This window comes from Biomphalaria glabrata, chromosome 15 (assembly GCF_947242115.1).
Source record: "Biomphalaria glabrata chromosome 15, xgBioGlab47.1, whole genome shotgun sequence".
Taxonomy (NCBI): domain Eukaryota; kingdom Metazoa; phylum Mollusca; class Gastropoda; family Planorbidae; genus Biomphalaria; species Biomphalaria glabrata.
The window spans coordinates 4,646,228-4,671,131 of NC_074725.1; the positions used below are offsets into that span (position 1 = coordinate 4,646,228).

The 24,904-nt window shown below is 38.4% G+C and overlaps 1 protein-coding gene across 2 annotated transcripts in view; it reads right to left on the reverse strand.

The window, feature by feature from the left end:
- The window catches only part of LOC129923206 (FMRFamide receptor-like), a 74,370-nt gene that overhangs the window by 12,940 nt on the left and 36,526 nt on the right, over positions 1–24,904 (reverse strand). For both annotated transcript variants that reach the window (XM_056013246.1, XM_056013248.1), the window contains one exon: positions 13,259–13,405. In XM_056013246.1, coding sequence (XP_055869221.1) covers positions 13,259–13,405 — 147 coding nt within the window. The remainder of the gene's footprint in view (positions 1–13,258; positions 13,406–24,904) is intronic.

Genomic DNA, 24,904 nt, shown 5'->3' on the forward strand with positions numbered 1-24,904 from the left:
TTCTATCTTCCTCTCTCTCTCTCTGTTGTTCCTTTTTCTCTTTCTTTCTATCTTCCTCTCTCTCTATCTGTTGTTCCTTTTTCTCTTTCTTTCTATCTTCCTCTCTCTCTCTGTTGTTCCTTTTTCTCTTTCTTTCTATCTTCCTCTCTCTCTCTGTTGTTCCTTTTTCTCTTTCTTTCTATATTCCTCTATCTCTCTCTCTGTTGTTCCTTTTTCTCTTTCTTTCTATCTTCCTCTCTCTCTCTCTCTGTTGTTCCTTTTTCTCTTTCTTTCTATCTTCCTCTCTCTCTCTCTGTTGTTCCTTTTTCTCTTTCTTTCTATCTTCCTCTCTCTCTCTCTGTTGTTCCTTTTTCTCTTTCTTTCTATCTTCCTCTATCTCTCTCTGTTGTTCCTTTTTCTCTTTCTTTCTATCTTCCTCTCTCTCTCTCTGTTGTTCCTTTTTCTCTTTCTTTCTATCTTCCTCTCTCTCTCTCTGTTGTTCCTTTTTCTCTTTCTTTCTATCTTCCTCTATCTCTCTCTGTTGTTCCTTTTTCTCTTTCTTTCTATCTTCCTCTCTCTCTCTCTCTGTTGTTCCTTTTTCTCTTTCTTTCTATCTTCCTCTCTCTCTCTCTGTTGTTCCTTTTTCTCTTTCTTTCTATCTTCCTCTATCTCTCTCTCTCTATCTGTTGTTCCTTTTTCTCTTTCTTTCTATCTTCCTCTATCTCTCTCTCTCTCTGTTGTTCCTTTTTCTCTTTGTTTCTATCTTCCTCTCGCTCTCTCTGTTGTTCCTTTTTCTCTTTCTTTCTATCTTCCTCTATCTCTCTCTCTGTTGTTCCTTTTTCTCTTTCTTTCTATCTTCCTCTCTCTCTCTGTTGTTCCTTTTTCTCTTTCTTTCTATATTCCTCTATCTCTCTCTCTGTTGTTCCTTTTTCTCTTTCTTTCTATCTTCCTCTATCTCTCTCTCTGTTGTTCCTTTTTCTCTTTCTTTCTATCTTCCTCTATCTCTCTCTGTTGTTCCTTTTTCTCTTTCTTTCTATCTTCCTCTATCTCTCTCTCTCTATCTGTTGTTCCTTTTTCTCTTTCTTTCTATCTTCCTCTATCTCTCTCTCTCTCTGTTGTTCCTTTTTCTCTTTCTTTCTATCTTCCTCTCGCTCTCTCTGTTGTTCCTTTTTCTCTTTCTTTCTATCTTCCTCTATCTCTCTCTCTGTTGTTCCTTTTTCTCTTTCTTTCTATCTTCCTCTCTCTCTCTGTTGTTCCTTTTTCTCTTTCTTTCTATATTCCTCTATCTCTCTCTCTGTTGTTCCTTTTTCTCTTTCTTTCTATCTTCCTCTATCTCTCTCTGTTGTTCCTTTTTCTCTTTCTTTCTATCTTCCTCTCTCTCTCTCTCTGTTGTTCCTTTTTCTCTTTCTTTCTATCTTCCTCTATCTCTCTCTGTTGTTCCTTTTTCTCTTTCTTTCTATCTTCCTCTCTCTCTATCTGTTGTTCCTTTTTCTCTTTCTTTCTATCTTCCTCTATCTCTCTCTCTGTTGTTCCTTTTTCTCTTTCTTTCTATCTTCCTCTATCTCTCTCTGTTGTTCCTTTTTCTCTTTCTTTCTATCTTCCTCTATCTCTCTCTGTTGTTCCTTTTTCTCTTTCTTTCTATCTTCCTCTATCTCTCTCTGTTGTTCCTTTTTCTCTTTCTTTCTATCTTCCTCTCTCTCTATCTGTTGTTCCTTTTTCTCTTTCTTTCTATCTTCCCCTCTCTTTCTCTCTCTATCTGTTGTTCCTTTTTCTCTTTCTTTCTATCTTCCTCTCTCTCTCTCTGTTGTTCCTTTTTCTCTTTCTTTCTATCTTCCTCTATCTCTCTCTCTGTTGTTCCTTTTTCTCTTTCTTTCTATCTTCCTCTCTCTCTCTCTCTGTTATTCCTTTTTCTCTTTCTTTCTATCTTCCTCTCTCTCTCTCTCTGTTATTCCTTTTTCTCTTTCTTTCTATCTTCCTCTCTCTCTCTCTCTCTCTCTCTCTCTGTTGTTCCTTTTTCTCTTTCTTTCTATCTTCCTCTCTCTCTCTATCTGTTGTTCCTTTTTCTCTTTCTTTCTATCTTCCTCTATCTCTCTCTCTGTTGTTCCTTTTTCTCTTTCTTTCTATCTTCCTCTATCTCTCTCTGTTGTTCCTTTTTCTCTTTCTTTCTATCTTCCTCTCTCTCTATCTGTTGTTCCTTTTTCTCTTTCTTTCTATCTTCCTCTATCTCTCTCTGTTGTTCCTTTTTCTCTTTCTTTCTATCTTCCTCTCTCTCTCTCTCTCTGTTGTTCCTTTTTCTCTTTCTTTCTATCTTCCTCTCTCTCTCTCTGTTGTTCCTTTTTCTCTTTCTTTCTATCTTCCTCTCTCTCTATCTGTTGTTCCTTTTTCTCTTTCTTTCTATCTTCCTCTCTCTCTCTGTTGTTCCTTTTTCTCTTTCTTTCTATCTTCCTCTCTCTCTCTCTCTGTTGTTCCTTTTTCTCTTTCTTTCTATCTTCCTCTCTCTCTCTCTGTTGTTCCTTTTTCTCTTTCTTTCTATCTTCCTCTCTCTCTCTCTGTTGTTCCTTTTTCTCTTTCTTTCTATCTTCCTCTCTCTCTCTCTGTTGTTCCTTTTTCTCTTTCTTTCTATCTTCCTCTCTCTCTCTCTGTTGTTCCTTTTTCTCTTTCTTTCTATCTTCCTCTATCTCTCTCTGTTGTTCCTTTTTCTCTTTCTTTCTATCTTCCTCTCTCTCTCTCTGTTGTTCCTTTTTCTCTTTCTTTCTATCTTCCTCTCTCTCTCTCTGTTGTTCCTTTTTCTCTTTCTTTCTATCTTCCTCTATCTCTCTCTGTTGTTCCTTTTTCTCTTTCTTTCTATCTTCCTCTCTCTCTCTCTCTGTTGTTCCTTTTTCTCTTTCTTTCTATCTTCCTCTCTCTCTCTCTCTGTTGTTCCTTTTTCTCTTTCTTTCTATCTTCCTCTCTCTCTCTCTGTTGTTCCTTTTTCTCTTTCTTTCTATCTTCCTCTATCTCTCTCTCTCTATCTGTTGTTCCTTTTTCTCTTTCTTTCTATCTTCCTCTCTCTCTCTCTGTTGTTCCTTTTTCTCTTTCTTTCTATCTTCCTCTCTCTCTCTCTGTTGTTCCTTTTTCTCTTTCTTTCTATCTTCCTCTATCTCTCTCTCTCTATCTGTTGTTCCTTTTTCTCTTTCTTTCTATCTTCCTCTCTCTCTCTCTGTTGTTCCTTTTTCTCTTTCTTTCTATCTTCCTCTCTCTCTCTCTCTGTTGTTCCTTTTTCTCTTTCTTTCTATCTTCCTCTCTCTCTCTCTGTTGTTCCTTTTTCTCTTTCTCTCTATCTTCCTCTATCTCTCTCTCTCTTTCTCTCTCTCTGTTGTTCCTTTTCTTCTTCCTTTCTATCTTCTCTCTCCGTCTCTCCTCTCTCTCTCTCTCCTGTATTACATCTGCTTTGAATCTGGATAGCATGTGATATTAGGTCAGACAATGTATAAACCATTCCTTGTGAGTTGGATACTAAACTTGAACTAGCGTAGAGCAACACAACTCAAGTGCGTGTACACAATAGACGTCTCACTTCAGCTACAACAGAACATTTAAAAGCCTACAAATATGAACGCGAGGTCGTAAAATACTCTCCACTTTACCCCTCATCCCGGTTTCACGCTCACTCTGGTGTTATGTGGTTAAACACTGGTGCTATCTAGTTTCACTTTGGTGCTATGTGGTTAAACACTGGTGATATCTAGTTTCACTTTGGTGCTATGTGGTTAAACACTGGTGATATCTAGTTTCACTTTGGTGCTATGTGGTTAAGCACTGGTGCTATCAAGTTTCACTTTGGTGCTATGTGGTTAAACACTGGTGCTATCTAGTTTCACTTTGGTGCTATGTGGTTAAGCACTGGTGCTATCTAGTTTCACTTTGGTGCTATGTGGTTAAACACTGGTGCTATCTAGTTTCACTTTGGTGCTATGTGGTTAAACGCTGGTGCTGTATTGTTTCACTTTGGCGCTATGTGATTAAACACTGGTGCTATCTAGTTTCACTTTGGTGCTATGTGGTTAAACACTGGTGCTATCTAGTTTCACTTTGGTGCTATGTGGTTAAACGCTGGTGCTGTATTGTTTCACTTTGGCGCTGTGTGGTTTCACGTCCTAGGGATTCTATGTGCTAGATCTAGTGACACTAACACTCAGCTAAGCGCTGGCCAATTATAACCAAATGGCATTTACGGTTTAATCAATTTTAATTGTTAGTGTGTTAGTACATATTAAAAAGATTTTTAAAAAATTTGTTTAAAAGTTACGTTTAGTTTACATTTAGCTTCTATAGTGTGTTAATTGAAATGTTTGTCTATCTGTTTATATATCTACTTATCTATTACAAATCTAAGCTTTGTTTAGTGAAATATGAATTAGCGACATCTCGAGTTATATTTCCATAACTTTCTATTCATAATATTGTAGCTCTACAATTTGTATAGATCTAATTGTGATATTATTTCGTATAAATTTACGTAAGCTTTCCTAACAAAACATAATTATTATTTATTTTGATATTGCATATAAAGAATAAATAATATATTTTTTGAAGACTTTGGAAATAATCTCTTTACAATGACGAACGCGACCGACAGGCTTACATAGGCTTTGGATTTGTCTAGGTCGATGTAAACTTCAAGATAAATCTATTTCCCCTGTTTGATTGTCACACATTCTATATTTGGAATCAATGAAACTCGATACGTCTAAACACAATAATTCAGTTTTAAAATAGAAAAAAAGAGAGAGAGAGAGAGAGAGAAATTAAGAGAGATTAAAAGAGATTAAGAGAGATACTTAATTCACGTGATTAAAGCCAAGAACAGCATATTTTATTGTGTTTTTTTTTTTCAAAAGTTTCCCTCAACCTTTTACACAAATGAGTAGTACGCAGTGTACAGTAACATTTATGTGTGTGGGGCAGAAAATTAAAGTTTTTTATTCAAAGTCTAGAAATATATAATTCAAGAATGAGGTATTAATCACATAACTATATATTTACGTAAATCTATGATTTAAACTAATAAAGCTTACTTCCTTTTCAAAAGAGAGGAACGGAGAAAGACGGTAAACAGATATTGTGTGGTGCCCCAACGGTCTAACTGACTAAGGGATAAGCGAAAGTGATATTATGCATATTATATGATATATAGGTTAGGATTGAACAAAAAAAGTTTACTTCTTAGAACTACTTTACAAAACAACACCCTGTTTCAGGATACCTTAGTGTAGTGTTAAGAGATGGGCGCGTCCAGTCAGTCTAGATAACGTTTAGGAATCTTTTCTCCGTTAGAGTCGGGTAGAGTTTCTTGCCCAAGGATTTTGAAATTAAAATTAAATTTTGACTTTTATATAGCGCTACTTTCATGCTTATAGCTTGCTCAGAGCGCTATGGTCCAATCTTTTTTGTGGACCAGTGGGGGGAGGGTATCTGGGAGAAGGTTTTCCGTGCTGCTTTTAGGCGATCAGTAAGCACAACTCTGCTCGAGTCGGGTGTCGAACCTCGAGCCCCCATCATAAGTAGCCAAGCGAAGCCAAGTTCAAGCTTACTTAGCCTCTCGACCACATTTCCAAAAAAAAAAAGTCACATTTCTACACGTCAAATCTTATTATGCAGCCATTTCACACCGATTTTAATGCAGTGTTTCTCAAATCTTTACTAGCGGGATGCGTGGTCGAGAGGCTGTACGCTTGAACTTGGCTTGGCTACGTATGTAGAGGGTTCGAGGTTCAACACTCGACTCAAGCAGATGTGTGCTTATTGAGCGCCAAGAGGCACGTAAACCTTATCCCCCTACTGGTCAACAAATAAGAATGGACCAAAGCATACTTTAAGCATGAAAGTAGCGCTATATAAACTATATTAATAGTTATTCCACCCTCGACTAAAAAAATACTTTTAGAAAAACAACTTGCTGGTAGATAGGGAAGATGCGTAAAAAGAATGAACGGGCCTGTCATTGAAAGAGATTCTATCCAAGGCAAAAAAACATAGAGGAATGGCGAAAGATGGTCAACAGATCTTGTGTGGTGCCCCAACGGTCCATCAGACTAAGGGATAGATGAAGGCAAAGAGATGAGTTAAATCAAGACTAATAGGTCTACTAGTATAATAATAAAAACATGCTTCGAATTTCGATCTGTTTAAAAGGTTTAAGTTTAAAAGTACAAATTGAATTGTGTTTATTTTTCTTCCATTAGTTGAATAGATTAAAAAACAACCCATGAGACTTACTGACATACATGAATCATATTGCAATCGCGGTCATTATTGATTCATTGAAATGACATTTTTTAATTATATATTATTCTTATTGTTATACATGAAGTTAAAGTTTCAAGGAATTAATATTGACCGCGATGTATTGCAAGATGTTGCCTGTATGCGACTTTAGTCCCAGGGGTAGTTTTTGAAGAGCTCATAAAAAGAAGACTATAAAATTGATATGACTCTCTCTCTCACACACACACACATACCTAGAGAGAGAGAGATAGAGAGAGCTTTACAAAAACATTTAACGGACAAGGATTCGCAACATTGTCCTTGAATTCACCAAAGTGAGAACCATTATCATAAATAAACTTTGTGAAGGAGAAATGAGGATATTTGTTGGCGTCTTGTGTACTTTCTGTGGAATTGTGGATAATCTCAATCAGCTAAAGCTTTTTTCTGGCTAATGCCCCTTTTTTGGGCTTAAGCCTCCTTTTGAGGCCTCAATCCGTTTTATTTACATAGACACCTACCGCCACTTTTGTGTCCAATTAATATCAGGGGGATTGAAGTCTCGCTAAAATTATTGAACAAATTTTTTTCCCCTTCATTGTGCCTAGTTGTGACTTGCTATTTTTTTAGTTGTCGATAAGTATACATCTTTTTTTGTTCTTTAATAAGTATACAGATTTATGATTACACCAATAATAAGGCTTGTCTTCGAGTCAGAAGATTAATAAGGAATGCAGTATTTCCCGTGGATACATTGCCCCAGCTGTGACCTACATATTTTGTCACATCCAGGGCAAGCATAACCATTGTCCGCCGGTGGTCGATACACCAATAAACCATTTTTAAAGATAGGATTTAAAGGTAGAATTAAATTATAGCTTTTATATAGCGCTACTTTCATGCTTATAGCATGCTCAGAGCGCTATGGTCCAATCTCATTTGTGGACCAGTGGGGGGAGGGGGGTAACTGGGAGAAGGTTTTCCGTGCTGCCTTTAGGCGCTCTCAACTTTGCTCGAGTCGAACCTCGAGCCCCTTTCAAGCCAATTTCATGTGTACTTAGCCTCTCGACCACGCTTTCCAGAAAAGTAGAATGTATTAATTCAATACTTTAACAACCGTACTCTTATGGCAACGACAATGCACACCGTTTATAGTGAGTTTGTGTACAAATGTTTCATGTGAGTACGGCGAACCCTTAGGGCCCTCATAAACTAGATCAGAAAAAGAATGAGAAAAGTGTAGAACTTCATTACGACTATCCCTGGCTTAAAAAAATCCTTGGTTTAATCAAACCAATTTCAAACAGTCACCAACAGTGAATACTTGACTGACCAGACGTGACGTCATACGTATTGACTGACCTTGCCAACAACGATGACTTAGCTTTTTAAATCCTTTGACTTGTGTTTTCATATTGATTGACGTTTCAAGTTTTTATTTCGTTATTTTTTTTGTTTTGTTTTATCAGTTTCAGATGTTCCTTCAAGATGAATACGTCCAAGCCCAGACTTCCATGGGCACATCAGCGGGCAAGGTTCGTACCCGGGACCATCGTGACGGCAGTCCGTAGCGCATACGACCATGTAGTAATCCACGACCATTTTAAATTTTCTTGTCGAAAGTTCCTCTTATTCACTTGCCAACTCTTTATGGGTGGACGGACATAGGTTGGACGTAGATTTCAAAAACGTCTTTAACGATTTTTCAAATCACGTTTGACAGCTTCTGTTTGTGTCATCTCTCCAAGTTTCTGAAGAGTCACTAAAACAAACATGGAAAAGCTCCAGACCTTTGTTAACAGATGCCTACGCCAGATATTAGGAATTAGGTGGCCAGAAAAGATAACTACTATCGATTTGTGGGAGAGAACTAGACAAAAGCCCATAGCCCAAGACATTACAAAACGAAAATGGAGCTGGATAGGACACACCCTGCGAAAACCAGCTACCAATGTTGCAAGGCAGGCACTTGACTGGAACCCACAAGGAAAGAGGAAAGTGGGCAGACCCAAGCAAACCTGGAAGAGGTCCGTCATCAGTGAAGCTGAGGGTACTGGAATGACATGGGAGCAGATGAAGAAAGCTGCTCAGAACCGAGTTCGGTGGAGAGGTGTGGTTGCGGCCCTATGCTTCCCTGGGAGTGCACAGGATTAAGAAAGTAAGTAAGTAAGTTTGTGTCATTGGCCACACAGGGAAAACTCTGTTGTTGGTTTGTCAAATTCCTTCTCTTCTGAACTCACTTCAGAGTACTTGAGCGGGAATCCCCACACTCACCTCAAATGTTTCTTAGTATCAGTATAGAGTTGAATAAATAGATATACGTTTGTGTACATTTTGTCTTCTGTAGAAATTAGCAGGACTGTAAAAGAAGTACTTGATTATGCAGGTGCTCTATGAAGACTCTTTCCAATGTTGAAGCATTACAGGAAATACATAGTTTCCCTTTTCAGACCTTGCGATCTATAGGGCAGATGATGTAAAGGTCATCTGTTTCTGTGGCCCATGGTTAACGAGGGTGTAGTGTGGCCAGCACAGCTGGCCAACTAGTGTTGGGTCAAGAGCTGGGTGGACTCGGAGGCTCCCAAAAAATCCCGAATTTAAAAATCCCAGTCTTCACCTGGATTCGAACCCGGAAACCGAGCGCTTTACTGCTCATCCAGCACGCCTCCAAGAAATCCCTCGAAGGAGAAATAACTAGACCGTCATAGCTTCATAAATGAGGAATTGATTAAAAAAGAAACTTTTCTTTAATTTTCCTTGTTTTGTAATGTTTTCAGGTTATGACTGTATGCTAATTATATATTGTGATGAGCTGAAGATCTGCTTTGCAATAGAATGCTAGACTCTTGTGGTATTTAGAAATCCACTAGACTGAGTTCCGAAACAGACCGCTTTGTGTGTAAGTGTCGTTCATGTCAGTAACTTAATGTCAAGTGACATGGCTATTTCGAGTCCATTGTGTCCTAAACAATAGTTTCAACTGTCAATGACAGTTGTCACATAAGCAATGGTTCAAGTAATAGTACAGTAAAGTGTTTTACACACTTACTAGTAACACCCCCTGGATAAAAAAAAAACACAACTTTTTGCACCCAATTTTTTAAGACAGCAATGGTCTTTTTGATAAAGCCGTAAACGACAGCCAGTGGTCAGGGCATAGAAACTGAAATGTTTTTGTTTTTTTTCTGAATCTCTGACCTACTTTGAAATAAGTCACGTGGTTAATGTCTTATACATGACAATAACGGCAATGTCTTCCTATGATAAGATGTAGATCTCCAGTCCTCTCTGTCTTTTGCCTTGAATAGAGCCTATTTGAATGTCAGGCCTGTGCACTCTTTATCATTTATGTTGTCTCTCCATCGCTTACTTTGTCTGGTACTGCTCACCTGTTCACAGAAGGAAGTTCTTTGCGAGTTTCAAAGACCTTGTCATACGGCAATAGAGTTGTTTTTTTTGTTGGTTTGTAGTTTTAGAACCCTACTCATCGTGCACATTGGACTAGTATAAGACTAAGACTAAACATCCTCTCTAAGTATAAGAATTTATCAGAAACATCATCTCTAGGTATAAGAATCTATCAGAAACATCACCTCTAGGTATAAGAATCTATCAGAAACATCCTCTCTAAGTATAAGAATTTATCAGAAACATTCATTTAGGTATAAGAATCTATCAGAAACATCATCTCTAGGTATAAGAATCTATCAGAAACATCATCTCTAGGTATAAGAATGTATCAGAAACATCATCACTAGGTATAAGAATCTATCAGAAACATCACCTCTAGGTATAAGAATCTATCAGAAACATCCTCTCTAAGTATAAGAATTTATCAGAAACATTCATCTAGGTATAAGAATCTATCAGAAACATCATCTCTAGGTATAAGAATCTATCAGAAACATCATCTCTAGGTATAAGAATCTATCAGAAACATCATCTCTAGGTATAAGAATGTATCAGAAACATCATCACTAGGTATAAGAATCTATCAGAAACATCACCTCTAGGTATAAGAATCTATCAGAAACATCCTCTCTAAGTATAAGAATTTATCAGAAACATTCATCTAGGTATAAGAATCTATCAGAAACATCATCTCTAGGTGTAAGAATCTATCAGAAACATCATCTCTAGGTATAAGAATCTATCAGAAACATCCTCTCTAAGTATAAGAATTTATCAGAAACATTCATCTAGGTATAAGAATCTATCAGAAACATCTTCTATAGGTATAAGAATCTATCAGAAACAAAATCTCTAGGTATAAGAATCTATCAGAAACATCATCTCTAGGTATAAGAATGTATCAGAAACATCATCTCTAGGTATAAGAATCTATCAGAAACATCATCTCTAGGTATAAGAATCTATCAGAAACATCATCTCTAGGTATAAGAATCTATCAGAAACATCATCTCTAGGTATAAGAATCTATCAGAAACATCATCTCTAGGTATAAGAATCTATCAGAAACATCACCTCTAGGTATAAGAATTTATCAGAAACATTCATCTAGTTATAAGAATCTATCAGAAACATCATCTCTAGGTATAAGAATTTATCAGAAACATTCATCTAGGTATAAGAATCTATCAGAAACATCATCTCTAGGTATAAGAATCTATCAGAAACATCATCTCTAGGTATAAGAATCTATCAGAAACATCATCTCTAGGTATAAGAATCTATCAGAAACATCACCTCTAGGTATAAGAATCTATCAGAAACATCACCTCTAGATATAAGAATCTCTCAGAGACTTAGCTTTTCTCTATTTAAACATGCACTATAGGAAACACCCTTGACTCCCCAAAGACATTGACATAAATCTTTCTCCCTAGAGACTGTACATCACTTATGGATTGCCCAATTATGCATATTTAAGCAAATGCTTACTCCACATTTGACGGGCATTGATAGGTACGCTAGTTGGAGATGGAGAAAGAGAAGACTATAGTTGTCGTTGTCACTGTAGAATATCTAATTTGAAAGATAATATTCTCTCAAAAAACACGACACCCGTAACGCTAAAGGTTACCATGACGACCGAAACAAAGAGAAAAGGAAATAACGGAGACCCTGGAGTATTCTAGCTCTATAGCAATGCTGAACAGATCAAGATTGACTTTGATACTGTAGCACACTAGTTCCACATCTATCTTTGCAAGTCTATTTCAATGGTGTTCAGGCAATGTCATTAACAAGTTATTAGCCTATATTTTTTTGCACTAGTGATAAAAGGGTTAATAAATAAACCAATCATGGAAATAAAACACAAGAAACGCAAAACTGCATATTACATTCATGGTGTAATGAACATGTGAGAAGAAGATATACAATGTGTAATTGACATGTGAGAAGAAGATATACAATGTGTAATTGACATGTAAGAAGAAGATATACAATGTGTAATTGACATGTGAAGATCTACATGCCACTTATTGCATTTTTAAGGAGATTTGGCAGTGGCGACATAAATACATGTACCACCAGTCAGTTCAGAACTACAGATGGATTAATAACCGCGTTTAAAACTGTCTAACTATATACCAGGTTACTGCGAGTTTCTTAACTCTTTCTCTCCTAACTAACGATACCAACGTTGATTCCACCAGAATGTGGTAAATAATTACGGAGAGAAAGAGTTAATGTGTATTTTTCTCACTACATGTTAATCTGAGTAATCTACTCAGTGTTTACACTTTGATGTTTAAGATTACGCTTTAAATTAAATTAACAAAGCGATATGAACAAAGGTGAGGATTAACGGAACCTAAAAAAAAGATTACAAAGACAGTTTGTGGGGAAACACAAACTCAAAATCGGCCCCCGAAGTGGTCCACCCTGGCAGGAAAAAAGGCAGGTTTCAATATTTTCAGAAGAATATCGGTATTAAATTCTATCAGAAGTGGTTTACCTAGGCAGGTAAAAAAGGCAGGTTTCAATATTTTCAGAAGAATATCGGTATTAAATTCTATCAGAAGTGGTTTACCTAGGCAGGTAAAAAAGGCAGGTTTCAATATTTTCACAATAAATATCATAATAAAATTCTATCAAAGGCAAATGACAGAGAAGAATGGAGAAGGAAGGTTGACAGATCCTGTGTGGTGCCCCAAAAGTCCAGCAGACCAAGGGATAGGTGAAAGTAGATGTGAAGTTAAATAAGAACCTGGCCTAACTGATGTCTTATAATGAATATCTAATAGATCTAATTGATTTGTAAAGGGTCAATCTCTTATTTAAAGCCTCAAGAAAAAAACATTTCGTAAAAAAAAAAAATTCGTTTAGTTTTGTGTTCTATGGGTTTCTGTGTGCTTTGCAGTTCACGCGGTAATATGAATAAATATTTATTAATTGTTGTTTTAAATTATGTCCAACTTATTTGCATACTAAATAGATTTTTATCTTTAAAAAAAAAAGTTATTTTTTTTGTAAATCCAGTATTTAGCATTACAGAACTTGCACAAATTAGCAATACAAAAATAAAAAATCTAAACCTATTTTTGCATATATATCTACAATACCTCCCTGTTACAGATGTGTATTATATCTATTAATAAAAGTTATATTTAGTTGCATTTCAAGTTGCATTTCAAGTTCTACGTTAGGGAAATAACACGCCTACACCGGTTCAGTTGTACCGGCTGTTTGAAGTTTATTAACATAAGTCAAGAACACCATCTTGAAAGCTCACTGATACCAACTAAGAAATGAAAATTACATTGTGCTACAAGCGACAGAGCTTGGAAATATGAGTCTCCAGTGCTGTAGAGTGCACACAAGTTATTTCATTATTAGTGAAATAGTTCGGTTATCAATAGTTCAATACGTCCGTAATATTTACATCGGATGCACCCAAAGTTGTTATTTATAGATTCGCCCCCTTTGACTGTAAACCGGATGTTGAGAAGCTGCGCTTGCATTGACGTATTGCTTCTCTTTCATTAAACTATTATCTTTTGAAAGACTTAAGCTAGTCCACCTTTTTTCGGTCCGCCAACTGACCCATATAAGACTCTCTACTTACCAAGTTTTCTCATGCGTCTGTTCCTCCTGTAGGCTGCTAGCAATGAGCTGAATATACACACCATGAACAGAAGAACAAGTAAAGATGGCGCCACTAGCGTCACGATGGTATCAAAGTAGGTCAGACCTTCGTTAAAGTGTGCGAATTCTGAAACGGTGCAAATCATAATGTTTAAAAAAAAAAAATTGATACTGAATTAAACAAAATAATTTGACTAAATATAACATAGGTTTTCATTGTTATTTAAAAAACTGCGATCTCTAAGGATTTCTGTTGAAAAATGACATCTTTTGTAAGCAGACCTTAAAGAAGAATGTCATGTTTGTGTGTGTGTGTGTGTGCTAGAGGCCAGTATTTAACTTTAAAAAAAGAAAATTCTAAGGGAGAGAACCGCTAATTACTACTGTTTATCCAAAGATGACAGGGTTAAGCTCCCTTTCTGCTTTATTAAACAAAATTAATTAGTTACTACTAATTGATTAACTAATTGGTTAATTTTTTTGATTGATTCGTGTAATGTCATCGTCTATGAATAAAAAAGCAAATTTCCACTTCATCCAAGAATGCGAAAAAAAAAAAACGTGGCAAAAGGTAATAAGGGGAATAAATCAATATATACATCCATATTTCTCATGTAGTAATGGTAGTATTTATTCCCCTTTTCGAGATCAAATTAAGGATGTTCCATTAGTGATACTTAATTAACTTATTGGCAATTATTTTTTATTGATTCATGTTTTGACAGGCGACAGGTAAAATGAATAATAATGCAAAGTTTCTACTTGATCCAAGAATGGGAAGTAGGCGAAAAACAAAAACATGCTTCAAACTTTTTACCAGACAGACAGACAGACAGACAGACATAGTGAGATGATATAGGGGAAGGGGAACCTTTCCCTTATCCTCCCCACGTGCAAGTTTTGCTCGCTAGAACGCGCTATGGGAGCCCACTAGAGGCAATGTTTCCATTCCAGTTGGTCTAACCAGAGGCGGCCTTAGCAATGCGCGGTGCCCCGGGCAAGTGTCAAGTGGCCATACGGTATTTCGAAACCTAAGAATGTCATGTTAAGAGCTCTCATGGTAATTCGTATCATATAATTACCTGGAAAGGCGTCCTCGTTAGGATAACTGGTCTGGTTTTCGAGATAGACGTTGACAAGTGAATCTCCTATCACAGAGCCTCCTCGCAGGTGCGGGGTCTGGTTTGGTTGCCCCACTCGCCCTCACCCCCCTAAAGGCCGCCTCTGGTCCTGGAAAGGCGTCCTCGTTAGGATAACTGGTCTGGTTTTCGAGATAGACGTTGACAAGTGAATCTCCTATCACAGAGCCTCCTCGCAGGTGCGGGGTCTGGTTTGGTTGCCCCACTCGCCCTCACCCCCCTAAAGGCCGCCTCTGGTCTTTCTGTCTCCCCTTATAGACGTTTCCACGAGGGCGATAAGATGAGGTCTGGAATGTCCCCCCACCCTTGTCCTTAGCAGACACTCATTCATTCATTCGTTCATCATTGGCCTCCTTCAGTCGTAGAACGACTATGGTTCATCTCAGAGCACACTTCCTCATGTGGCTATGGAGCCCTATTTTGGAGAGACACTCCCGTCCACAGATAGCGCAGGTAAAGGTGGCTTTTGCTTCGGTGGTAGAGGAGCTGGCCGTTTTTCGGATTGTACGTTTTTCTTCCTGAGCTGAGACCCATGTAATTTCACTGTCCATAGCTTTCTAGGTCACTATCTGTAAATATCTGCTGCGGTCTAGATCTATGTCTTCCCAATTGTCAGTATTGATGTTCAATGATTTAATAATGGGTGAGCGGTATTACCTTAAATCAATCAAGACCAACTATGCTATAAAAAATCTTATTTAAAATTACAGAGTTGATTTAAAAAACACACAGACTTCGGATTTAAAACATATTTTTGTTTTTAAATTGCCCGCTAAACAATTATCAGAATAAATTAATGGAACTCTAAAGAAACTGTAACAATAATCTCCCCTTTCGTCACTAACATATATTTCTCTGTTGACCTAAACCCAGGCTGAGGTGTTTCTTAACATCTTTGACTTTTTCGAAAAAAATTTTTTTTTCATTTAAACATAAGCAATATTCCGTAAAAATGCTAAATCTTCTAAATAAATAGATTGTCACTTTATTTTAAACAGAAAGGTAAAAGAGAAATGATTTAACAAAAATAACAAAAAGTAATAATGTCGCAAATGTTTCTAAAGATCAAAGCGTATTCGAACGGCTGTTTAGATCGAGATGTGACCTACATAATTTAGCTACGATGACGAAGTTCAATTCATCGAAACATTTTTTTTTTCTTTTATTCTTATTATTAACGAAGAGATTAAAATCGAGATCACGGCGGTGATTGGGTCCAACAATGACCTGCTGACCACTGTAGAAAAAAAAAACAACTTCAGGGAACAGTACCAGGAAAAGAAGAAGAGGCAGACAGAAAAAAAAGCATTGAGAGACAACATCAACGAATGATCAAGACAAAAGAGGAATGAAGAAAGACGGTCGATAGATCATATGTGGTGCCCCAACGGTTCAAAAGACTAAGGGATAGGGGAAGGCGTAGGTGACGTATAACGGTCCGCATAAATAAATAAAAAAATCCCAATATAACTTATGCGGTCTCATTACTCACTGCGCAGACATTTTAAGCAAGGAAAAATAACCGCGTCATGGGCTGGATATGGCCCGCAGGCCGTAGTTTGGGGATCACTGAGTTATAGAAATAATGTCATTGGGAGATATGGCTGAAAGTCGAGATCAAATTGTCCTCATCATTGACGTACGATTTCTAGTTCAGGGTCAGAAATGAAAACAAAACGGCTTGCCTCATTCAAGACATCGTTTGTCTCATTCAAGACATCATTTGTCTCGTTAAAGACACGTCAGATGTCTCACTGAAAATACGCCGAGAGTCCCATTAAAGCACAAAATGTTTTGTTGTGTTGTTGACATAATGACTTGAAGATTTCATCTGAACGATTTTTTATGTGGATTAAAAAAAAAAAAAAAAAAAAAACTCCAGAAGAAAAGAGGAACTCTGTCCGTTGTAAATTCAGAAACAAACATGTCTGCCTGGTGTAGTGGAATGCGATTCAAACTCGTCAAGATGGTCCCTAACCCTGCCCCGTATCCATCTCCTGCCATCCTGCTGATGTTATAGTTTTAGGACATTTTTAATTTCATCTCGGAAGAATCGTGTAAATAAAACCATTTGAAGTATTGATTGGATACCTTAAGTCACGTGATATTTAAATATAGTTATGTTGAGAGTCACGTGGAAAGGCGGCGCGTGCCTTATTGTCTGCATGCACAAGGTGTATTTGGTTGTTTATCCCACACATTACTCTAGAGCAGTGGTTCTCAACCTGTGGGTCGCGACCTCCCTTAGGGGGTCGATTGACGATTCGCCAGGGGTCGCCTAAGACCATCGAAAATATGGATTGTTATTGTCTACTCTTCTATTTCTGTGTGTGTGTGGGGGGGGGTCGCGGCAGAGTGGTGGAGTGTAAAAAGGGGGTCGCCGAGCTTAAAAGATTGAGAACCGCTGCTCTAGAGTCCAGCCACAATATAGTTTTAGTTCAGAGAGTATTCCCCACATACAGCGTACTGACCAATGGTCGTCCAATAGCAGCATACGAAGTAACAACTAGATTACTAGATCTACGTACAAGGTACTTCTCGCCAAAGCGATAACAAATTACACTAGCTAACATAAAGCAAAACAATCTGTCTGAGCAGCATCAAAATAGCTCTGGTGAAGGAACTCTAGCAAAGTAATTCAAACTAAAAAGAGATTAACACAAAATATGAATATGACTTTTAATTCTTGTATCCTGAACAATCTTTCCATGAATCTTTTAACATAAAGTAGTGTCTTGTCGTTAAATAGTTGATGTTATTATTATTATTATTATTACTATTATTATTATTATTTTAAGCCGTCTAGGAGTTATATAAGTTTGTGGGCAGCCCAGCACTCGCAGATTTACCACTCACACTTTTCCTCGGCAACGGAGAGGTCGCTCCATCTCTGACAGTAATGTCTCTGAAGAAAAACTCGACAGAAAGTGGTAGTTACCGCCCTTAAGTTCCTACCTGATTGGAGTAAGCTGGAACGCCAGGTACCACTTTCGACAGTAAGAGGGGCTCTTCAGCCTTACTGGATACCTGACTTAAACCGAAAGTGCCACAGAGCCTGACGATTGCAGATGCCAACCTGTGGCTGCTGTGTATCAAGGATTGGCCTCTTAAAGGGAAACTCCGATGGTTTTGAAAAATTTTGATATAATATATGTTTTGATCTACAGATACTGAATATATTATTATTTTGTTTTTATTTGCAATAATAACTTAGTAATCGATATTTTTCTGACGTAATTTTCCTGCGCATCCAAAACGGTCAGACTTTCACCGGGTTTCTATGTGACGTCACACATGCCTATTAATTTAATCTATTGACTTACTGTATAACGGAAAACCATTACAGTAACCTTTACATTCTCGTAAAAGAAATAAATCTTCGTCTAAGCAGTTAGATCTAGATCTTGTAAGCAAAGAAAACAATGCGTGTTAAAGGAGATTTAAATGCTTGACTAACCACGGCAGTGTGTATCTTCTGGCCTGACCACTCAACACACAACAAACACTATCGCTTGGTTGTCTTGCCATGACCGACTACACGTAGTCTCGACCAGCCTGACACTGACCAGTTTGTTCGAATCAGTTAGACCTGCGATCTTATTACTTCTTGGGACGGGGAGGGGCTTAGACGAAAATGTTACTCTATTTCTCGAGTTGGTTGTCCTAATGCTTTTAAATCTATCTATCTATATATAACTGTACCGTAGCTCTGGACTAGGCCGTCACTAAGCCTAACAGCCTAACAGCTACTGTAAGAATGAAGCGATACGATTGGTCCAATCTAGTTTCCCTTTCAGTATTATTGAGGGAAGTGACGTATGCCTAACCTAAAAACAAAATATCAAAAAACCCCGTTTTTTTTTAGTAGTCAAGAATTTACTGTCTAATATATTAAATATAAATGTTTCTAAGCATTTAAATAAAAAATGGTAAAATGTTTACTAATACAACTTTTCACGCAGAATTGAAATATGTCAATAACTCAAATGTGAAAAACCATCGGAGTTTCCCTTTAAGTCACACAAGAAGCTGCAAGGGGAAAGAAGAGATAGTCTATCGAGACGTAAAATGCCACAATGAAAAATGAAAAAGAAAAAAAGAAATCAAAATGCGAATGTTCAGAAGAGTTTCTGTATTTCGGCTATATGGTCACTTCTTGGAAATTTTATTAATGCATGGACACTCTTATCCCCAACCATTGCTACTTTCCTGTCTTTCTATTCTCTGTTCACACTCGGGACTGGCATTCTCGGGCAACCTTTCAAGCTCTCCCTCAACGGAGTGGCTCTCAGCATGGAAAAGCTACCCAAGTACCTAGGTGTAACTTTAGATCGCAAACTAAAAATGTGTGAGTACATCCAGGATGTTGTAAGAAAGGCCTCAGGGAAACTTTGCATTGTGCGGAAGCTGGCATCCACGAAGTGGGGAGCCCGAGCAGACATGCTCCGATCCCTGTATTTAGGAGCAGTCCGATCACAGATAGACTACTAGTCCAGTAAATGCGGCTGAAATAATGGCTAATATTGGTCCACTAAACCTTAGGAGGGAAAGGTCAGTACTGACCTGCTATGAGCGGTATAAAAGGCTGGATGAATACCTCCCAGCTAGAAAACTAGTGGATGGTTGGAGATGCAGAAGACGTATCCAGACGCAGTCTTTTATGCATCATGCCACTAGACTATCTGATGAAGCTGGCCTCTCCACCAACCGACAAAACATTCAACTCTTTCATCCCCTTTCCCCTTGGTGTCGCCCAACGACCCCAGACATACGATTGAAATTAGTAGACCCTAATGCCACTAAGCAAAGCCGTTCATCTAACAACCTTCAAATCCTAGCTCTGGAGACCATTAATACCTTCAAGCCCAGTGCTATTTTTGCATACACTGATGGGTCGGCATCAATAGATTCTGGAAGAGCAGGCTATGGAGCCTACATCGACTTTCTTGGCTCTTACACAGTCAAAATCTTTGGACCATGTGGTAGTGTTTGCAGTTTTGATGCGGAGACCATGGCATTCTGTGAAGCCTTAAAAGTCATTGACTCTCAACTCGGCGAGAAACATTTGAGGGCAACACAGATTGTTGTGGTCACTGACTCAAAATCTGTACTACAGGCTTTGCAAAGCCCCGGACCATGGCCCCCCAATATCAACACTGTCATCATGGCTTCACATAACATTAAACAACGCTATGGCACCCCTGTAATAATGCAGTGGGTACCGAGTCACATAGGTGTGACTGGCAACACAATTGCAGACTCCTTGGCCCACCAGGGAGGGCAAATTCCACCCACTGATCAGGCTGTAAGCTTTCATCAAGCCCTGGCTATAATTCAAAAAACAGAAATGGAAAAGTGGTTTGAGTGCTGGGACAAGTCCCAAAAAGCCCGTGGAGTCTGGGAGCGCATGAGGCGCCCTGACCGCACTTCCCCGTGGTGGAGGCTGTCCAGGCCTGAGCAAGCTATTATAGCACAGTGCAGGGCAGGCCACTGTCCTGTTGGCTCATATTTCTCGCGGCTATGGCCAAATTTTGATTCACGGTGCCCCCGCTGCGGGGAAGAAGAGGAAACCGTGCCTCATATTCTGTTTGACTGCCCCAGACTTGCTGATCTCCGTCTCGACAGGTCTGGAAAACCCAAAATTCTCGACCTGTATGACGACATTTATGCACTACGCAAGACAGCGGGGTTTCTGTCCAGGGCTTTTGCAAGAGAGGATTTGAGCCTCTCAAGCCCTCACTCTAATGGAGTTTGATGATGATGATAATGATGACTTTCCTGATTTTTTTTTATATTGAGGGAAAACAACTGGTCATTTAGTATGACTACAATTGACCACCTCAGCATTACTAGTTTAAAAAACAACAACAACAACAACAGTATATTCAAATAACCAAATAAAAAGAAACACAAAATCACACTTTTGATATCAATGGGTCGTGACCTCTAAACTCCAGCATTGATATCACGACATAGCAGTAAACAATCTACACAGACAGACTTTTTTCGCAAAGTCATTTTCTGGTAATTATGATATCACTATGACATAATTAAAACAAAGGCTGCAAATTAAAACAACACACACACACACAAACATTTGATTTTACACAGTACCATTTGAAGAAAAAAAAAATTTTTCCACTGCCACGACGTGTAGTATGCGCTCTGGACTGTCTTCTGAACAGTGCCGGGCTCTAACCCTGACCGGTGCCATACCTGAGGTCCTGTGGGAGGTTGGGGCTAGGATTTAACCATCTACAATTCTAAAAGAACATCTAAAACAAACAAAACAAAAATATTCAAAGTTGCCAACATTATGTATAATAACATCAGGGGGGGGGGGAATGTTATTGCTTAATAAAAATCAATCGAAGACAAAATATAGACAAATGTTTAATGGGAAAGAATGGTCTTTAGACAAGAAGAAATCAATAACCATCACATTAAGCATTGCTAAACAGTATTTCAGTAGGAGATTAGACTTAGTACCTCCCACTCTGTGCGGCCAAAGATCGGCAAATTGTCGCCTGAGAGTTTGGTCCTCTTACAAGTTGGTGTCTAATGTTTTTACCATATACAAAAGTATGCTAGGGCCGCTAGGACACTCTTATAAAAAGAGCGTAAAACTGTAAAGTTGACATTAAGTAGTTAATAGGTTTACGATTTTTTTCAGAAGATAACTCTTACGATCCAATGTCCGAAGTAAGCCAGATATGTTTGTTTAGGTAAAGAGTGTTTGTGGTTGTGGCTCATCTGTGGCATTTTACGTCTCGAGAGACGATCTTTTCCCTTTTCCAACTTCTTGTGTGACTAAAGAGGCCAATCCTTGATACACAGCTGCGATCGCAGGTTGGGCATATATAATCACCAGGCGCCGTTGCATTTTCACCCTTCTTCCTGCTTCTGTTGTGTATGACATCTGCAATCCGTGACACTTCCTTTACCCTCTCCATGTGGATCTATCCAGTGCCACCTCTTCCCAGCTGCTAGTGTCGATTTTGAAGAGCTTCATGTCGCGTTTGCATACATCCGTATACCGTAAAAGTGGGCGACCAGCGGCTCTCCTGCCTTCTATTAGATCGCCATACAGGATGTCCTGTGGAAGTCGACCTACTGGCATTCTACGAACGTGGTCAAGCCAGCCAAGGCGTCTGCTGCTGATAACAGAGCGGATGTCCTGGCACCCTGCTCTGTGGCTCATACAGATACAAACGACGAAATCAAATAACACAGGCGAGAGGCCAACAATATAAGTTAGTCGACGCCGATAGCGAATGTCAAATAAGACGTTTAATAATAACGATGGGAGCAGTCGAGTGTCGTCAAGCTAAATCTCTACATTCATAAAAAGCTGCCTCTCTCTAAAGCCGTCAAGTCTGTTTACGTTTCATTATCCTTCTAAAAATCCTGTTCTTGGTTTTACTAGTCGCGCCTTTCCCTTTCTATGAAGCAAATAACTTAATTCGTAATCATGCCATAACAAGAGATAAATGAGATCATCTTTAAGAAATAATACACTTGTATTCTACCAGGAGAAATCGCAATAAGATTGATCACACAATATGAGCACATAAGATAACTTAATTTCAATAACATATTCACAAGAGTATTTAACATGAAGCTTCAAACTTATTAACTGAAAGACCCCGATATAAGCTTGACTCCCCTTTCTATTGTTCATATAGTACATTGTCAATTATCCAGATCAATTGGAAACAGGATTTGTCCGAATACACGATAGTTCGGATAACAGAATGCCGAATATTATACAACGGTCAATTTCACTAGAAACATAATAAAATATTATAAAGTGAAAGGGTGGTGGTGGTGATTGTGATGTGGGGGGGGGGGGGGTGTCGCACCGAATCTAAAAATAAAACTCATGTAAAATTTAAATATACACGTGGTGAGTTTCAGAAACACTTGCTATGAGACAGTCGGAATAGGTCAAGGCCAGAGAGCAATAGAGTGATTTGACGAAGACTACACACAAAACAAAGTCCGGATATTTGACATTGTGGAAGACTGGCGTCCAGATAAACGACGTTCTACTTTAAGTAGAAACCTCTGGAACAAGAAAATAAAATACAAACTTTCTCTACTAATTCACTACTTTTCATTCTCCTATCTTTTCTTTAAAAAACGTTACTATTTCGCAAAAGCAATGACTAAATCAACTTCCTGTTGACACGTCTCTTGAGACCTCGACTGCTACCAAATTTAAAAGAATTTTTTTCAACAGCAAAGACTCAGCAAAGTCAGAAAACTCTTAGAAGACAACAGCCATCCGCTCTATTATACCTAAATCAGGTCGTCGCGACGTGGGTGATATTTGTCCATTAAGATTATACCTGAACGTTACAAAAACTTGTTTTTTTTCTTGACTCTGTCAGACTGAGTAAGTTCTTTTCGTTGACTGGGGGAACGTGGTGAAGACATCAATGAACATCTTCTTTGTCCTTGTCATCACAACAAATCTCCAAGAAGGAATCAATAAAACAAAAACAATCTTTGTCTTAGTTGAAAAAATGTAAAACTCGTTCATCTCCAGTAGGGCGGTGGTCGTTAATATGAACCACTCGACGGGCTTGGAGACTCCCCCACACTCTCTGACGACATGAAACAGTATCTGGTCATGGACGACATTTTTTCAACGCTAATGACAGTTCACGTAGACACCGGAAGTGTAACAATAGGCACCGGCCTATAAAGGCTTTGATAAAAACAATATGGGGAGATATGATTTCAAAGAATGGATTTTTTTTTAATCACGTAGAGAATCTTTAACACAAACATGCAAGAGATAAGTACAAAAACAACAACAACAACAACACGCAGAAAAACATAAACAATAACAAAAAAAAAAAACAACAGAAAAGACGAGCTGTGGGAGCTAGACAGAAAGCAATCTTAGCACGATTCCGCACTGGACACTGTCCGATAGGAACCTAATTGGTTAGGAACCGAGAGACCACGATTCCAGATGTCGACACTGTCACACATAAGACGAGACCGTAGACCACATCCTCTACGAATGCAGGGTGCTCAGAAACACAATCGAAGATAGGACTAATCTTGGAACAGACAGAACTGGTGCATGCGGGGTCTCGCCTTGTACGGAGACTAGTGAACCATACAGAACACTGCCAGATACCTGGACCGTGCTGTAAGGGATTAATCCCAGTATGGAGCATTAGTGCATGGAGGCTTACAAATGGTGTCTTTTAAATGTTCCCTTTTATTGAAACAGTATGCCTCTCGCAATGGGTGCTGCAAACTGCCTTTGGGTCGCCAGCTCCTGATTTTTCCTCAGGGTTGACTCCCGAAGCATTTCCCATGATTGGGTATAGCTGCAAGGCAGAGTTTTCCTTCTCCTAGGTGGGTAGCCAGCCATGGCTAACGAGCCCCTTCTGCCCGAACCTGCGACGCCGCTGACCCCAAACTGTATCGGCACTGCCGTTCCTTTGGATACATCAGCTGCGTGGAGTGGGGGGAACTGATGTGTGGGCGACATCGTTCCGACCACAGCTAATGCCCAGGCATTCATCTCATTTCCATGAAATGATCCATAGTCGCTTCGTGACTGAAGGAGGCCATAGAGAGAGATAGAGAGATGCCTATCGCGTGTAGATCGCCTTTATCGTGTTCAAAATAGGTACGCAATGAGTGTGCATTTGTATGTTTTTATAATAAATAATAAAGTTTTTTTGTAAGCATATACACCTATCTAAAAACAAGATTTTCAAATTTAAATAATACGAAATGATTTACAAAAATGACATATCAGGCGGTGAATAATTTGAGTTTTCACCCTGTTATTCGTATGAAGAAATCTATGTTTAACTTAACACCTTATTTAAATAACTTAATTGTGTCTGCATGAAACTAATAGCCTCGTCAAACCTAAACAAAATGTAGACTGTACAGTGCTGAATATTCGAAATTTGGCTTCAATCCTTCCTAGTTGTTTAAACAATTGTCATGTGCCTTTTAAAGCACACAATTTTTAAGTAAGGACGCTAAGATCATCTTAGACGATGCCACCGCCAGATAATTGGAGGCAAAGTGAATTTGGTGCCCCCCCCCCCCAAATGAAATAGAAAAATAAATAATAAACAACGAAAAAATAAAAGTATGCAATTTAATTAAAACCTGGACCAGTTGGGAATGGAGGGGGGTGATAAAGATGGAAGTATCTGGTTGAAGGTTACCGTCAGAGCTTAAGCCTCCTCAATCCAATCCACTAACCAAAGTGCCAACAAAGTGCTTATAAAAATAGAAGGTTTCCTATCTATTGTTCATTTCATACTTTTAAGCGACGACGTAATTCTTTAAACAAAGTATAAAGGGGACTAGTTGAATTCATACAGCCACATCTGTCAAATACTATTTTCTTTCCTTTATTAGATAAAAAAAACATTTTCAATAATTGATTAACTAATTGTTAAATATTTTTTATACTTGTTTTGTCAGGGACAGAAATAATT